The sequence below is a fragment of the Cyprinus carpio genome, chromosome A18 (assembly GCF_018340385.1).
Source record: "Cyprinus carpio isolate SPL01 chromosome A18, ASM1834038v1, whole genome shotgun sequence".
In the NCBI taxonomy this organism is placed as follows: Eukaryota; Metazoa; Chordata; class Actinopteri; order Cypriniformes; family Cyprinidae; genus Cyprinus; species Cyprinus carpio.
Window position 1 is genome coordinate 11,863,436 of NC_056589.1, and position 18,616 is coordinate 11,882,051.

The 18,616-nt window shown below is 35.5% G+C and overlaps 1 protein-coding gene across 3 annotated transcripts in view; it reads right to left on the minus strand.

Annotated features, from left to right (window-relative positions):
• tcf25 (transcription factor 25 (basic helix-loop-helix)) overlaps positions 1-18,616 on the minus strand; it is a 119,286-nt gene that overhangs the window by 63,843 nt on the left and 36,827 nt on the right. For all 3 annotated transcript variants that reach the window (XM_042775019.1, XM_042775018.1, XM_042775020.1), the window contains exon 12: positions 10,512-10,671. In XM_042775019.1, the coding sequence (XP_042630953.1) occupies positions 10,512-10,671 (160 nt within the window). The remainder of the gene's footprint in view (positions 1-10,511; positions 10,672-18,616) is intronic.

An 18,616-nucleotide genomic window follows, 5' to 3' on the forward strand; every position in this document is an offset into this window, starting at 1 on the left:
GGCAACATGTTTGGATTTGTCCCGAATGAGAGAGATAAGCCCAACCTTATGTATCGCTTTAAATTATTTTTAATTATTATTATTATTATTGTTGTTTATAAGCCTATATTATTATATAGCCTGCTGCAATTATATTTATCCATTAGAATTATATATTTGTAATTCTTGTTCGTTTAATTTTTTTTTATTTAAATTTAAAGGATTTGTAAAGTGAAGGGAACTAAAAATGTCCTGTTGGTACATTAACCTATTGCATTGTTAGGCCTGCCGTTATTATTTCTGAATGTAATAAAATGCAACTCTCACAAATGTAATTTATTTTTTAGCGTGTTTTCGTGTATGTTTTTATCCAGCTTTATTTTTCCATTGCATCTAAAATGACTTTGTGCATCACATTCACTTCGTGAACAAACAAATATAACTTCAGATCTGCCTCCTGCGATGCTCAGCTGTGGACGATTTCAAAATGTTTGATATAAAGGTTGCTGTCACATTTTATACAGGAATTGTTCATTTAAAAAAAAAAAAATAATCTAATTATATTGTTAGTTTTATGCTAACATGCAATCATGTCTTCGTACACTATACAAGATACAAGTTTGTATCTTTTTACTGTTCTGTTAGTAACATTTTACTGTTTCAACTTATAAACTCCTTGAGATTTTAAAGTCAGTTTAATAGTATTGAAATTCAAGTTGAATCTAGTATAAAAAAAGGTTTTAATTGCTATGAATCGCTCGCATATCTCCTACAACCTACAAATAAGGGCTAATAGAGGTTCTTTATTTATTTATAATGTTTATTCTTGAAGAAAATAAGTATTTAATCTTTAATAAAATAAGGGACGATACAAATATTTGTAATGTACAATAATATAGGCCTATATCTGCCTGCAGTTAAAAAGTTATATTTGTTTTGATTCACCCATTTATGTAGGCTACAATTATTCTAAAAAAAAAAATAATAATAAAATAATGTCATAAAAAACGCCATCGGCCTGAATAAATTTTACCATTATAGAATTGGGGTAGTAATTTAGGAGGTGAAAATACAGTGAAATTACAAATGGCATGGGATTTTAAAGCATGACAACTGAAGGTCTATAAAACATTTGATGCATTTTTTTAAACAATGGCACTTAAAGTTTTCAACTAAAATATTACTATTTCAACCATATAGCCTGTGAATAAATAAATAAAATGCACACTTTTCAGTGAAAGAACACTGAGAGTGTAGGTTGCTTCTGGTGTTTGGATTTGTACCTCAATATAATGAGCTCCAAGTTTAAGAATTGCCTACACTAGTTTCTTTTTTTTTTTTTTACTCTCTATTTAACAGCATTAACTTACAATGAAATACGTCTTCCTTCAGGCAGACTGAATGTTTTCCTGCCTTGCCAAATGTTGGGTCAGTTAGCGCGAGTCCCGCGCGCTGTGAAGCCTTCCGCAAACGCCTACGTTCACAAATAACAATGATTTTGGCAAAAATAATGATTAATTATCAATTGATAATTTGTTATTATTTTGGTCTAGTGAAAATAATAATATGGGCTGTGGGAAAATAATGAATAAAAAGAGTAATGCTGCTGTGAGTGCAGGCATGTTTCAACACAGTAACATGACAACACACCGTTCCTCACAGCCAAAAAACAGACCGAATTCAGTTTAGCTGGAAGGGGTTGGGCAGTAGTTCTGTATAGCTTGTGCGGGTCGAGATAAAGGTGTGAATTTCTTGCTATTTCATATGGACAGTCTTATGAGGGTTTCAAACTTGCAGAACAGGTTTTAGGACAACTTTAAAGAAAGGATTGATCCACTTCAAATGTTGACTACTGTATAGCGCAATGAAGTTTATTAGTTATTATAACTTAATTTCAGAGGAAGTTGCCTTAACTTAACAACTGTTGCATTAGGGCTGGGCAACAGGCCTATGGCCTAAAAAAATCCCCGATTTTTTTCACAAGAAAAAATCCGATTTACAATTTAAATCGATTTTTTTTGCCTCCCTACTTAAAATCAATATTCAAATGACAAAGAAATTGTTCAAAACAAGTTTTAATATAACAATATATTATTTTTTTTAATACTAGCCCATCATGCATCTAACCATCCACTCGGCGTTAAGAGCTATTCAGATTAAAACTGGCAGCTCCGCAGTGAGTCAGTGTCATGGACGGAGGACGGACCAAGTGTAGGCCTAAATCAATTTTCTAGTCTATATTTTCATCTCGTTATGCCGCTGGTTTAGGTTATGTATTTATTTTTATTTCTTATATCAATTATTTGTAAATAAAGCAGACACTGTCTAACCGTGTCTACACCGGACGGCCTTGTTCATATAGGGCGAAACATCTCTCTCACTCGGCAGTACAGTAGTCCTATGTGAGCGGAGTGGAGCAGCAACAATTTCCCTCCGCACTCCTAGCATTTAATAATCACTCCGCTCTGCGTTCATTGATACCAGAAACACTGCTCCGCTTTCACTCCGTGGCTAAAGTTGAAGTGTTATGTTCATAATAGCTTATAAAAATAAAATAAAAATAAATAAATAAAATTAAATTACAGGAGAGTTTCAAAGGGGATTAGGCTATTGTGTGCAAACTTTTTGTCCTACCAAACGCCAAACTAATAAAATTGTCAGCATTAAAAGGTATAATTGCTGCTTTCTGCTGTACAAATTTTGTTTGTGATGAAAATAACCGTTTACATTTTCATCAGTTATTTTATCTACAGATCGATGCATTTGTTACAGATTTCTGCTCATTCAAAATCAGATACAGATGAAGTAGCCTACTGTAAGATTACATTTGTTTAAATGCATTATTGCGACAGCGATTACGTGTGAATGTGCTGTATCTGTTTAAATCATGCTTTAACGCGAAAATAATCAGTAAAAGGAAGACAAACTCCTTGAGAACTAGCCTGTAACATCCCGCTCGACTATTGCCGTCATTATAATCTTCTGATCGGAGGGATTATGTGTATCAAGCTATAGCTAAATATGTTAATCATGTGAATTATTGCTAAATATGCAGTTATATTACGGGCTGTTGGCATGAATTGTATTCGTGATGGAGCGGTACTGGAGCGAGTGAAAACCACGACGCTCCGACTTTTAAAAAAATCCGCTCCTCGCCCCAGTCAGAATCACTCCGCTCCGCTCATACTCTGCTCTGCAGCGTGTCTCAAACGCGCGGGGAGGGCTGAGCCCAATCATTCTCAAAACATAAAATATTTTATTTAAATTTTCGTTTTTGTGTTTCAGAGGAAAAATCAGTGTTAAGGCATCTCTCCATTACAGACCGTTCTGAAAGAAGAATTTATGCAAACACGTATAAAATGCTTTAAAAACTTTAACAGAGATGTCTAGAGGGTACTTAATAGGTCTGCCTCCCACGTAAGAATTTTCTAGTTACTAGTCGTTCATTTGTCATTATTCAACTAATCACAGGTTTATATTAAATTAACATCTATAATCCATAATGAGCCTTAATATATTCCGCGCTCAAGAACATGCATTAAGTTCGTCACAAAGCACAGGCAGAAGTAGCCTAATAATTATGAAAAAGGAGACATTTTAATTATTTATTAATAAACAAATGTTTTCTTGTCGGCTGCAAGATGAAATTCACAGTGCTGGCTCTCTCCACATGCACGCGCCTTTAGAGAGAAATGCAAGCCTCACAGATTACATAATGCTTTCGTTTTGAATTGATTCGTTTAAAAGACATTTCAAGCTTTCTGTAGATATATTTCTCATGTATGTGAGACGCCACAATTTTCAGTTATTCAATTATTAGGAAAAAAATCACGTGATCGAGAGGGCGCCTCCCTGTCATGCATGCGCATTAATAATTTTTCCACAAACACTTGAATATGAATAATAATTTACATTTTGCATATGCATTACAAAGTAAATATTTTTTTACATGCAATTATCCAAAATAAAACCAAACGAGATTTGTAATGAAGATAAAATATGTAGACAAATAAGAATAAATGCTGCACGTGCACTCAGCATCATGCGCAGAGCAAATCTTGCACTGATATTTTACGGAATATTATACAAACCGCATTTAAATGAGGCTGCAATTTATTTATTTATTTTATTTATTTATTTTTACTTAAATTATATGAAAGCAAGTAAAAAAGACTCCATTTAAAAATCACTGAAGTTGTCAATTAATGAAGCTCTTTTTTTTTTTTTTACATCTTGTGCACTTTGTTGATAAGTGAGGACGTTTTATTAATCCATCCATTCTTTAGAGTTTCAATGATTTAGTTAAATCGTGCAGGTTTAATTTATTCATTTCTTGTTTTAATTAGGCCTAAATAATGGGAGCGAAATTATACAGTGCCTCACGTTTTACTAAAATAAAGAAAATAATTTATAAAACACGCAAGGCTAGCTCACAATAGGCTACCACTTTTAATGCTCCGATGCAAAGTAAACCACATTTTCTTTTTAATAATATAACACATAATTCATATTATATAAATACTGCACACTATTTAAATGTGTCTAATCTAAAATATGGTGTAGAGAAAATATAAGCACAGGCTCATAGGCTTGACATTTATCCTGCTTGAATTCGTTCTGAGAAACGCACATATCTTCATAAGGACTAAACTTTCATCTGTGAATACTGAATATTTTTTCTTTCATTTTCCCCGACTGCAGTCAAATATAACACTTCGGTGAGGCAAAGCTGACGTCTATTTGCCATTACCTATTTTTTGCCATATCGCCCAGCCCTAATCCTTGTCTTGAGTGATCCTTGTCATGTCTATTTCCTCATTTGCAATTAAAGGTACACAAAAAAAAAAGAAAAGAAAAGAAGTTTTTGCTTCGACCAAAAATGGCATTTACAGCATGGTATAGCAAGTAATCTGTGGAGTATTTTCAGCTAAAACTTCACAAACACATTCTGGGGACACCTGAGACCAATGAACAGAACAAGAAAAGCAACAAAAAATTATGAAGTTGTCTCCCCATTAAAGATAAGGGCTGAAAGGGCTGTGACACTGTTTGTAAATGGTCAGAAGCTAATCATAGCTTCCGCATTAGCAAGACATTGATTTTGGATGTTGTGCTGCTAGGAAAAATGACACTCAATTACTGGCACATGTAACATGCTACTATGGAGCCCTGCATGTCATTAATAATTTGTACCTACAACTTGTTCTTTGTTCATATGACGACATAATTGGTGGCCATGTTTCTATAATTCATTCACACATTAAATTAAAATTAAGGAACAAATTAATACAACCTGGCAATATCACAGATCATAACTATTTCGGCATCACTTGGTCATTGTAGTTTGGGCTCCTCCTCAATGCATCCTATAAATGCCATCATATGTCTTGCACACATCCAGTCTGTTTTTCTTCATCAGTAACATGCAATTTTATAGTAGGAGTTGAATTTTACCTTTGGCTCATTGCATTCTTTCTTATGTCAGCAGGTTAAGTAAAACTATGTATATGCAAAATAGCGCATACATTTAGCAAAATCCTCCTATTTATAGTTATTTTTTCTAGCTGACTGATGAGCTTATGGACGCCGAATGGTTATTCTAAGTAGTGTTGATTTCGTCAATGAAAATTATGACTTAATATCATCGTCAACAAACCTTTATCATGTGACAAAAACGAGCAGCAACGTAAATGCTGGTCATGTGACGATGACTATAATTAAATGTATAATGCAATACTGTTGACGAATAAAAACAAGACTAAATGTGGTTTACAAAATAAAAACTATGCTAAAATGTCTCGCATTTTCGTTGACCAAAACGAGATGAAATGAAACGTTATAACGTTTTTTCGTCTCGTTTTGTCGCGTTATTATATGTCTCACTGCGCAGACGCAACCGATGTCACTTCCTCAAGCCCCACTTGCGGCATTATTTAGAAGACAACAACAACGAACAAAGTTAAGCGGGATTTATTGAAACGACAAAGTTAAGTCATTTGCCAGTACAAGTCTTGTGATGAATGAGTTGATGAATTAATAATTTCTTTATGTACAAACTTAAACAATCTTAAACTATTGGCTGTATTTCACATCAAACACAACTTTAAGCACATAGTGTATAATTAATATCTAAATGAATTCTAATTCTATTTTATACAATAAAAATAAAACATACTTAAAATAAGAAGCCTTGGACAAACTATGCAACCATTTTTTTCCAAAAAAAAAAAAAAAAAACCTTTTCCATCAAAAAGCACCTGATGAAGTTTGAACTTCACATTAAACTGCTTCTGTTTCGCACAGACGTGCATGTTCAGCTAGAATCACCCTCAACTTGGATGCGGAGCTATGCGTAAAGTTACAAAAAATGGTGTGCACTCCGCCATGTGAAATTAGTTTGCGCGTACTCAAAGTGAACTTCCAGCAACGTCATATGACGTCATATTTTCCAAGCTTGCCCAAGTGAAATTGCGGACGCGTCGAGTATAAATCAGCCTTGACACAGAGAAAGGGACCGATGGCCAGTCGGGGTTCATCTTTGGGAGAAAAATGAGCTGATTTTTTAATTTTTTTTATTTATTTATTGTTTTAATTTATTTTATTTAAATTTATGTGTGTACTTCTTACATGTTTGGTTGTTAAAATAAATGTTGTAAATTCAAATCAGAGCATCTTCCGTGTCTGGAATGGATGTATTCTTGAGTCTATAAGGTAACAATAATATAATAAGATAACCTTGTTTGAAATGGGTTTGGCTAAAATAAAATTTTGGTTTCATCTATACTTCTAGGTACTTGTACTATATTGACTGGGTTAAATAGAATTGCATTACTAAAAAGAGACTAAAACACCATTTTAATTGACTAAAACTAGAATAAAATGTCATTAGTTTTCGTCGACTAAAACTAGACTAGACTAAAAAAAAAAAAAAAGAGTATGAACGTGACTAAACCTAATAAAAACTAAAATGACAGCTTCACACAAAGATTAGACTAAAACTAAAATTAAAACAGGCCACATTGTATACAAAAAGATCAATCACAACAGACTTGGCCAGTTGATCAATCAGACAAGAGCAGGCATATGGAAGGGAGAAGTTTACAGACCTTAAAGGGGTCCTATTATGCTTTTTCACTTTTTCAACTTTAGTTAGTCTGTAATGTTGCTGTTTGAGCATAAAAAAGATTTGCAAAGTTACAAAGCTCAAAGTCCACTTCAAAAGGACATATTTTATTTAACAGAAATCACTTTAAAGAAACTCGTTTGGACTACAATGCATATTTTCCGGGATTTGTGATATCACAAATACCGACAAATGGGATAAGACCTAGTTGAGCTGCACTAGAGAAGACAACGGGCGTTATCACTATGTCAGAAACACGCTAGCTTTCCCAAGGCAGACGAACTTAGAGTGGTTTTACAATCATCCGGGTTTAAATTGCGCTTAAATTGATTTGATATTGACACAATATTTACACTGAAGCTCCAAGCTATGGTAAGGGGCATGACATTTCCTAACCAGGCGCCGAGTGGTGCCAATCACAACACATTTCGTATTTCAGAAGGCGGGCTTTCATTTGATACATGAACTATTTGAGCCATTCATGCCAGACTGGCGTGTTGTAATAATGTAAAATATGTGAAAAATAATGTGCTTTTCGAACAACCTAGTATGAGAGCCTGTTCTAGTACATCCCCAAAACAAAATCAAGACTTTGTAAAAGAGCATAATAGGACCCCTTTAAGCTCAGAACAGCTTTGAACTAATTGTTTCGAAATCATTTAAAAATTATTCTAATATTAATTGTATATTCTGAGAAAATGTTTTCTGACCTCTGATGCATTTAAACCTGTTGTAGGGGACTACAAGATTAAGACACTTTAAAATACCATAAGGTCTGCTCTTTAATGAGACCAAGGATTGCTCGTTAGATTTACCAAAAACAAATATCTTATATTGTCACTACTATATGCAGGCCCGGATTAAGAACACATAAGGCCCTGGGGCTATAGCAACCCCAAGGGCACCCTTTCATAGTAGCCTATCTTGCTGCCACAACATTTTCTACAACAGGAATATTTTTTTGTTTTGTTTTATCAAATCCCCAGAGATACAATGTGTATACACACTAAATATTCCAGGCCAAGTGATTCTTATGGTCCATGATATTGTTACAGATAATGAACAATTGTTTTTATGACTGAATATTTCAAGATGGAAAAGACATTTAGTTCCCACTTTAAGTGAACCTTAGCTCCCAGGTCATCTACAAGATGGATTAAAATGCTGATAAAGTCGAGAAAAGATGAGACATAAACACATCACACACAGTATGATTGAAATGTTAAAATGTAAAAAAAAATAAAAAAAATAAAAAATACAAATAATAATAATAATAATAATAATAATAATAATAATAAAATAAATAAAACAAGTTTATTCTGTGGCACCTAAAAAAAATTATTTGGCGCCTAATTTTTTTTCTTATAGAAGCCAATGGCTGGGAAAAGCTTGGGTGCTCCCGATGGCCAATCAATTCTAGGTCTAAATTTCCTTTCCTCCACAGCCAATCACATCGGGCCCCCTCAATCCGCGGGTCCTGGGGCTTCAGCCCTGCCTAGCCCTTATGTTAATCCGGCCCTGACTATATGGACATCATTGTTCCTGTGGCAATAATGGGTGAATATCTCATGGTTGGAAAGATAGTTGTCATTAGAAAAAAAAAAATCACTTGCAAGGTATTAGCAATGCACTAGCAATGCTTCTGAAGAAGAAGAAAAAAAATACACTCACTTAAATGCATTCTATATGTGAGATTAATCAGTTTTACCCACAACACAGATGTCATAATTTGCATCTAAGGTAAATACACAAGTAATATTTTAAATTACATGAATGCATAAAAGCCATAAAGAATTTAAAATATTGCATTACATTTCTTTTTCATTTTCATTGTGATGTTAATATATAGGAAATCAGGTTTTCACAAAGACAGGTTTCCTTTTTTTTTTTTTTTATTGAACTGCATTTAAAAAAAAAAAAAAAATTGATAAAGTTTCCTGAGGTGTACTTATAGTGTAAGTATGATTTTTACATCAAAAATTGTCAATTTAGAAATAAAAGGACATACCCTGATTTTAGTGCTGAAAGCAGTGAAAATGTAAGCAGTGATCTCGTCACTGCAACTCGAGTTTGCCCTTTCACAAATGCCTCCATCATAACTAACAGTGCAAACACGATGTAAATAAGAGATTGTGCAGTTTAGACTGTGCCACTGAATATAAACTTGCGCTGTGTGATTGACAGCTCTTCCAGCAATTATAAAGGGAGCATTCTTTGATCGCTTTCTGTATGCTTATTTAAGATTAGGCATTAGAATTAACACTGTTAGTTACATGTTGTCGTATTACTGTCAGGTCAATCAATATCTTACAGTAAAAGTCTGTTTGCAAAGCCTGTGCCAAAACTGCGACATATTTACCAAAGAATCCACAGTGAAATGTACTGAACAAACAAATAATGCTCTACTTAGGCTACGTTCACACTGCAGGGCTTAATGCTCAATTGCGATTTTTTGAAAAAATTTGATTTTTTTGCAAGGCCGTTCACATTTCCAATTAAATGCAACCTTTTGTGATCTCCTGTGTGAACGTAAAATGACCCAGAAGTGACCCGCATGCGCAGAAGAGTACTCAACGGTCAACGACGTCACTCGTTGTTTGCGGAAGTAGCTAACGTTAAAACATGGATGTCAACAACAGTGTAGTCAACAGCGGAGCTCTTTTTGCAATATTAAAGTTATTTTTCCAACGGAGCCAGCACAATTACAATCTTCTCGTTTTAAGAAGAAAATTAAAAAGAAAGAGGAGAGCAAGGTTTTTGGCCATGGCGTTTTGTGGAGCAGTGTTAGCAACATCGGTACAGAGAAACGTGTGGGTGCGGAGTCGCAGCCAGGAGTGGTGGGATACTGATGTGAGTGTAAATCTGTGACCTCGCTTCCCTTCCATTGACTGGTCTCAGCAGCATCGTCCGCCATGGTTGTTGTTTTTCTTCTCGTTCCCGCCTACTTCAACGCAGAATTATGACGTTTGTAGCATATCAATGACGTACGCGTCGGATACATGTGACCTGGCCGTTCAGACGGATGTCGCATTTCAAAAGATCGGATACGTATCGGATTCAGGACCACATACCCAAGTGGCCTGGGTCACATTTGAAAAGATCGGATCTGTGTCATTCAGACTGTCATGAAAAGATCAGATACAGGTCGCATAGGGGCAAAAAAAATCGGAATTGGGTCGTTTCAGCCTGCAGTGTGAACGTAGCCTAAGGCATTATAAAAAATAATTTATCACTTTCCTAGGATTAAGACCCTTTGAAAGGTAATGTTTTTTTTTTTAGTCCAGTAGTGATCCTGTATTGATCTTCTCTCTGGTGCAAGGGGCTAAACAGGCAGTGATGTAAAGCAGTTGTTGATATACAAGTTTGTTAAAGAAAAGTGGGAAACAAGTTGAAATAATCTGAAACTCACCACCAGGAAACATGATGAGAGCGTTTTGCAATAGTACATTGGATTTCTGCTTCAGCTGTTGGTTCTCCACAGGTGAAATGTCTTCCTGTTGGCTCAGATGATAGTAGGAAAGAGCCACAGAAAAGGAAAAGTTTGGCAGCTGGGACAGATTTCGATGGACCTGAATCAACAGAAGTACAGATAATGTTAAATGTGCAAAGTACCAGTGTGAAGTGTGTATTATTTAGACGCTAAGCACAGCTATTGCTTGTTCCAAATGTTTGACAGCTGCATCTCCACCAGTGATGTAGTCGGGGCCATACGCAATTATGCGCCGTATGCTTACTTTTTTCCCCGGGCTGTTTGCGTATTACGACTTCTAAGGATCAATATTTGTGTATACCCTTGGTATACCTACTTGTTTTGTTGCTTCACAAGTCTGTAATCTACTATCATGTAGCTTCCCCTTTAATGGTATCTCATACAGTTCTGTGAAACTCGTGATTCTTTGTTTTTAATTGCCGCATTATCACTTCTGTCATTCTACCTTTTCCTGCCCATCATCTACTGAGTGCGCGTGTCCGCTGTAGTGAGAGAACTCCGCTCAAACGCCATCGGAAGCACCGGGACATTCCCAGACCGGAGGACTGGTTGAGTATTGAGCCGATCGCTGAAGTGAGGGAGACCTCCCCCACATTAGGCACTGTTTTTAAATTACACCAAACTGCAAAAAGCAAATACTCCAAAAAGTGTGAAGCGGCACTACACAATGCATCTGGCAGCTGTGCGCAAAAGCAGAGCGGATCACTTTCCAGCACAGCGCTTGCGCCAAAATGTAAAGTGATAAACAGCGCAAGTCGCTTCATCCATTCAGATGTGACACAGAATTATTGTTATAGTCGTGTCATGTGATATATGAGAACATTAAAGGTTCTATAGTGATGCTGGCTGAAAACAGCCACGATAATGTAAACTGGAAAACGCCAATAGGCCTACATAGGCTTGTCAATTCAGCAGCATAGTAATTTACCATGGTTTTACTTCTTGTGACCACCATCTTACTAATAGGCCTACTAATTATAAGCAAGAACTTCTCTCTTTAGATATTTAGTTCTAATTAATTTTAATAGAAGTAAAATGTTGATTCAGTAAGAGCCTGATTAAATATAAATATCAGTGTCTTATATAAATTAGGTGTGTATTATTTACAAATAATAAAGTTCATAAAGGGATAGTTCACCCAAAAATGAAAATAACCATTTACTCAACATCATGTAACTGCAAACCTGTACGAATTTCTTTCTACTGCTGCACATAAAAGAAAAGATATTTTGAGAAATTCAAGACATTTTTGTCCATACAGTAGAAATCAAGGATATAAGCAAAATGGTTTGGTAACATTCTACAAAATATCTTCTTTTGTGATCCACAGAAGAAAGTAAGTCATACAGGTTTGCAATCACATGAGGGTGAGGAAAGGATGACAGAATCCATTAGAAGTAAGCCAAATTTTTTTGGCATTCTAGCTCAAAATCATTGTTTTACTGTCAAGTGCATTTCTATCTGACAAAAAATGCATTTGCCTTGAATTCAGTAATATCTATCATTATTTGTTTCTGTCCTGTTTTATTTATTCATTTATTTACTCCAATTGAAGGCCCTATAACTAAGCAGAACATTCATGGGGGAACTCGTGGGCTGGATAAGTCCAGGGCCAAATTTAAACCCCAGTCCAGCCCTGCCTACATGCTGCAAAATCCACTTGCAGGAAGTATAATTCCCTTCCTAAATAATACAATCAGTGTATAAAAGCATAAAATAAAACATTAAATTCAGATGAACATTAAACAAAAAATAAAACATTAAATTCAAATGCATCTTCTGAAGCACTTTTCACAATTAATATAATTCCAAAGAAACATGTTGAAAAAAGAAATGTTTCATGTTCCAAAGAAACACCTCAACCCATCTCTTTTAGAGAACTACAGACCAGTTTCCCTTCTTCCTTTCGTTGCAAAAACACTTGAACGAGCTGTATTCAACCAAGTCTCTACCTTTCTCACACAGAACAACCTCCTTGACAGCAACCAATCTGGCAGTCAGAAGTGGACATTCAACTGAGACTGCCTTGCTCTCAGTTGTTGAAGAACTAAGACTGGCAAGAGCAGAATCCAAATCTTCAATACTTATCTTGCTTGATCTATCTGCTGCTTTTGACACGGTTAACCACCAGATCCTCCTGTCAACCCTACTGCAAAGGGCATCTCAGGAACCGCACTCCAGTGGTTTGAGTCTTACCTATCAGATAGGTCCTTCAAAGTATCTTGGAGAGGTGAGGTGTCCAAGTCGCAACATCTAACTACTGTGGTACCTCAGGGCTCAGTTCTTGGACCACTTCTCTTCTCTGTCTACATGGCATCATTAGGTTCTATCATTCAGAATCATGGCTTTTCATACCATTGCTATGCTGATGACACTCAACTCTAACTCTCATTCCATCCTGATGATCCATCGGTAGCTGCTCGCATCTCAGCTTGTCTAACAGACATTTCTTGCTGGATGAAGGACCATCACCTTCAACTCAACCTTGCCAAGACAGAACTGCTTGCAGTTCCAGCAAACCCATCGTTTCATCACAATTTCACCATCAAGTTAGGCACATCAACCATAACTCCTTCAAAAACAGCCAGAAACCTTGGAGTTATGATTGATGATCAGCTAACTTTCTCAGACCACATTGCTAAAACTGTCCGGTCGTGCAGATTTGCTTTATTCAACATTAAGAAGATCAGGCCCTTTCTTTCAGAACATGCTGCACAACTCCTTGTTCAAGCTCTTGTTCTGTCCAGGCTAGACTATTGCAACGCTCTCTTGGCAGGTCTTCCAGCCAGTTCTATCAAACCTTTACAATTAATCCAGAACGCGGCAGCAAGATTAATTTTTAATGAGCCGAAAAGAATACACGTCACACCTCTATTTATCAATTTGCACTGGCTACTAATAGCTGCTCGCATAAAATTCAAGGCATTGATGGTTGCATACAAAACCACCACTGGCTCTGCACCCCTTTACTAAATTCATTACTTCAGACTTATGTGCCCTCTAGAAGCTTGCGTTCTGCAAGTGAACGTCGCTTGATTGTGCCATCCCAAAGAAGCACAAAGTAACTTTTACGGACTTTTAAATTAAATGTTCCCTCCTGGTGGAATGACCTGCCCAACTCAATCCGAGCAGCTGAGTCCTTAGCCATCTTCAAGAATCGGCTTAAAACACATCTCTTCCATCTTTATTTGACCCTCTAACTTTTGCACTCACTATTCTAATTCTATTAAAAAAAAAAAAAATCTAACTACCTTTCTAATCTTTTTGTATTCTATCTATTTTCTTTTCATTTATTATACAATTATAAAAAAGACCTCTAACACTAGCTTGCTCAATTTTTTTTCTATTCTATCTGTTTTCTTTTTATTTATTATATTATTTAAAAACCCTTGCTACGTATACTGTGTTTAGGCTAACTGAGACTTGTTATAGCACTTATATATCATTGCTCTTTTGTTGTTTTTGATTGCTTCCATTGTCCTCATTTGTAAGTCGCTTTGGATAAAAGCGTCTGCTAAATGACTAAATGTAAATGTAAATGTAAATATAGAACTGTAATGTGTCAACAGATGGGCTGGAACTACCTGGAAGTCATGCTGTAGACTACTTGAAAAATAATCTGTTAACATATTTTAGAGTGCACTGTATTGATATTACTAAATTACTATTTAAATTACTAATAACCCAACAACAATAAAAGTTTTTTTTGTTTGTTTTTTTTGTTTTGTTTTTTTGTGGTGGTGGTGGGACAGGCTGTTGGGGGGTGACTGGGTAATAGTAAAACACACTTTTCTTTAGGACTACACCACTGATCTCCACCACTAAAAACATTAAATATTTATTGGTCATCTGTTGAATATGTATTATTGAAGGTTATATTGTGAAAAGATGCTGAGAAGATACATCAGTAACTGGGCAGAGACTAAAACCTACAAACAATAATAACAGTTGACATAAGAATCTACTCAAACCTTGTTAAAGCTGCATCTATATATATATATATATATATACATACATACATACACATATACATATATACACATATATACACATATACACGCATATACATATTATATATATATATATATATATATATATATATATATATATATATATATATATATATTATATATATATATATATATATATATATATATATATATATATATATATTATATATAAAAATTAAAAAAAATAATAATAATAACTCCAAGATAAAATGACATCAGAACATTTCTTCCTTTAGCCCAACAAGGTCAGATACAAGTAAAACATGAATACACGGGAAAGTTGCTTTATAATAGAACTTGAAGTTGTAATTCTGTAAAGCTGTTTGCAATCTATTGTCTGAAATGCTATATAAATAAACTAAGTGGAGTGCCCAACTACAGAGCAAGTGCAAATATATCCACACAATGAGATGATTTCTTAACTGCTGTTTTCTCACTACTTTCATTTTTGTTACAAGTCTATTTTGTTATTGAGATACATATTTACGTATTCATTTAAACACCATTTCCAGTAGCATGGGCATTGTGTATTTAAAATATGTATATACTTAATGTTATTTTATTCTCAAATAAGACAATAGCTTTCATCACTAGGATTACTAAATACAGCCCGTATTTAAACAATCTTTTGTCTATATTCAAGTAAATCACAAGTTACTTCCTTGTTGGGTACAGTGCACTCATTGTGAACAGCCTGTTTTCCTTGTGACCAGTAACCCAAAAAAATAGAAGCTGCTTTGATGCTTATTGCAAATTGCCTTCCAGTTCTAATTATTTATTTTTTTCATACTTGTGCTGTATTTTCCAAGTCTTCTGAGAGCATATGATAGTGTTGGATGAAAAATTTGTGTGCTACTATAAAACCCACCCTTAAAGTGATAGTTCACCCAAAAATGAAAATTTGACGTTTATCTGCTTACCCCCAGGGTATCCGAGATGTAGGTGACTTTGTTTCTTCAGTAGAACACATGCTTTACAGTTATAAATGCATTCAGTATAAATTTGAAACATATTTCCAAAAGAAAACCAATGAGAGCTTTATCAAAAAGTTGTAACATGCCTCTAGAACAAGTCAAAATAATCACTAAGTAAACATATGGCAAAAAAAATAAACTAAATTAAATCCGTGTCCAGCGCTTTTTTTTGTTTTTTTTTGCCATGCATTGTTCATAGAGCTCATTGTTGCGGTGCCTCAGGTGCTGAAATATATTTATTGCACAAGGTTCACACGTGCTCCGTTTGCAGTGCGTACACAGTATGTGTATGCGGTACAGAAGCAGCAGCGAGAGCGCGTTGAGAAGATACATCAGATACACGCTGCTCACGCCCGGAGAAAGTGAGCGCAATTAAAACATGTCTCCTCTCACTCACAACTCTCTCTATGCTCATGCGCTAGATATTCATTCTTTCGATTTCTAACCTTTTCTGTTCACATCTTTTACCGCATGCAGTGTAAACGTTCTGATCCATTAACATGGGCTCGGAAAAAATACGCATCACAGACAGAGTGTGTAAACCTGGAGTTAGGCATATGCCCAGTCTGTTCTGTTCTCGCGCTCCACTTAGGTGCGCTGCATTCGGATTGGATCGGATAGCATACTGCGGGAGGTCGGGGCCGCGGAAAATTGTGCTATAAAGCGATTTAGAAATCGCGCACGCTCAAAACGTGATTTTATTATGATTTCGGTTAATCGCACAGCCCTAATGGGAATCACGGCTTTGAGAGTCAAAAAAAAAAAAAAAACATACACAAACAAAACCACATTAAACCCTGCGACACAAAACGATCGGTCTGTGCAAGAAACTGAACAGTATTTATATAGTTTTTTACCTATGGTTTTTCACCGCAGGTGCCGGCTGTCAAAATCAGAGGTAAAAAACTATAAATACTGTTCAGTTTCTTGCACAGACCAATTGGTTTGTGTCTTTACATATCAATGTATCGTCACAAGTCGCAGGGTTTAATTTGGTTTTGTTTGTGTATTTTATTTATTTTTTTACTCTCAAAGCCACTTACATTATATGACTGACAGACTGCAACGGTTTGAGTCATCAAAATTTCATTTTTGGGCGAACTATCCCTTTAACACCTCAACAGAATGCCACACCAACCCAGCAAGGGCAAGATTAAAGAAAACCCATTCTACGTAAACGAGAAGCGTTAATGCCGATGCCCTGTGTGGATGGCATGTAACCATCACCTGATTCAGATAAACTCCACCTCTTTCCATAACTCATCAAACCTCAGTTGGCCCGCTTTTGGACAGGCCAAAAACCCCTGGAGGCTACCCGCAAGGAGGCTTGATCAAGCCCTGGAAGTGACACCCATGTAAGAGTGGCAAGGAGAACACCACTGCTAACCCAGAAAAATTTTATGGATTGACAGAAATTTGCCTTGATGAACCTCAAACATTTTGGGAGAATGTTTTGTGGACTGATGAGTTGAAACTATAACTGTTTGGAAGATGGGGTTCTTATACATCTGGCATAAACCAAATACCAAATTCTACAAAATGAACACCATACCTATAGTAGGTGGACAACCAGCATGCCTATTCCTGCTGTGTGTACCGGCGTTAACTGCAAGTCAGTCGCATGTTAACCCTCTGAAGTCGATTAATCCGGATACGCGTTTTGAGGCATTTTCTCCTGATAACCCCGAAAAGAACTTAAATTACACTTTCAGTTTTGATCGTACAGATAAGAGCAATATATCAATTGAATCTGTAAAGGGTGTACTTTTATTTGTTTCCACACATAATAACAACAAAACTTTGTGCATTTATAAAATAAAGAAAACAACAAGGTGCAACTCAGTGAATACTCAACAAAGAGACATGAGAGAGATATCTATAGAAAGCTTGACATGTCTACTTTTAAACTAAGCAAGTGCTACCAAAAACAAATATTCTGTGATAAAGTAATCCATATGAAAACAACGCGATGTCCGTCTTTCACGTCTCCCTTCATTATATCTAATGTGACCACGCTCACGCGCCGAGCATGCTTTTGAGGTTATAATCTTGAAGCTGCGTGGGTAAACGCCCTCATCAGAGCAAACAAAGCAGCGAGACTGTACTTCACATTTTTTAAATGTTACTGTTCGCTTCGCGCTGAGAGGAATAAGACATATTTCAACTCAAGAAGACTGCTGAGAGGAATACAATTTGGATTACCTCAGAAAGGAGAACGAAGCGGCTTGACCCAGCAGAGATAAACATGAGTAAGTCTTTTTTATTATTAATCTACTTGTATTAGTTTTCATATAACTTGTACACATTTTACTAGTTAGACTTTTTCCAAGCTATAATTTCTGACTAAATGTATAATCAGGTGAAACATTATGAAGTTTCATTTACATCATCTCAATGTTTCACGATGTCAGGATCATTTTTTTTATTTTTATGTTCTATAACATAGACAGCAATACGATGTAAAAGTAATGAGTTATAATGTTGCTAGCTTAATGTCAGTAAGAATGATTAGACAAAACTTTACTGAGATAGGCTATTCTCTGTTCACGAATATAGCCATATATGTTTAGAACTATATATATTGTATAGGCCTTCATACAAAGCATGCTTGTGTTTTCAAGAATGTAACTAAGCTTCTATTCATCAATATCTGCTCTGGTGTTAAAAAAAAAAAAAAAAAAAAAAAAAAAAAAATTCTATCAAGTAAGCTGTACATATCACTGACAATAAATGTTTTATGTGGTAATTGTGTTCTTTTTTTCCTATAAATTACTAATAGTATCAGTGACCATCACAGTAATATTAATAATGCAGTTTATTTGCGTAAACAGCATGCTTACTTTTTATTTCAGATAAATAATAACCTGTTGCAAAGCGAGCCCATGCAAATAAGCAGCCCACTCAGGAACCTGGAACACAGCTAAGACCAAGCGAGGCAGACACTCCCATCTCTTCAAAGTCTCTTCAAAAAAGTATGTCCTTTAGAGCACATAAACAATATACATTTTGGAAATGCCAGGTATGTGACGTTCATTTATAT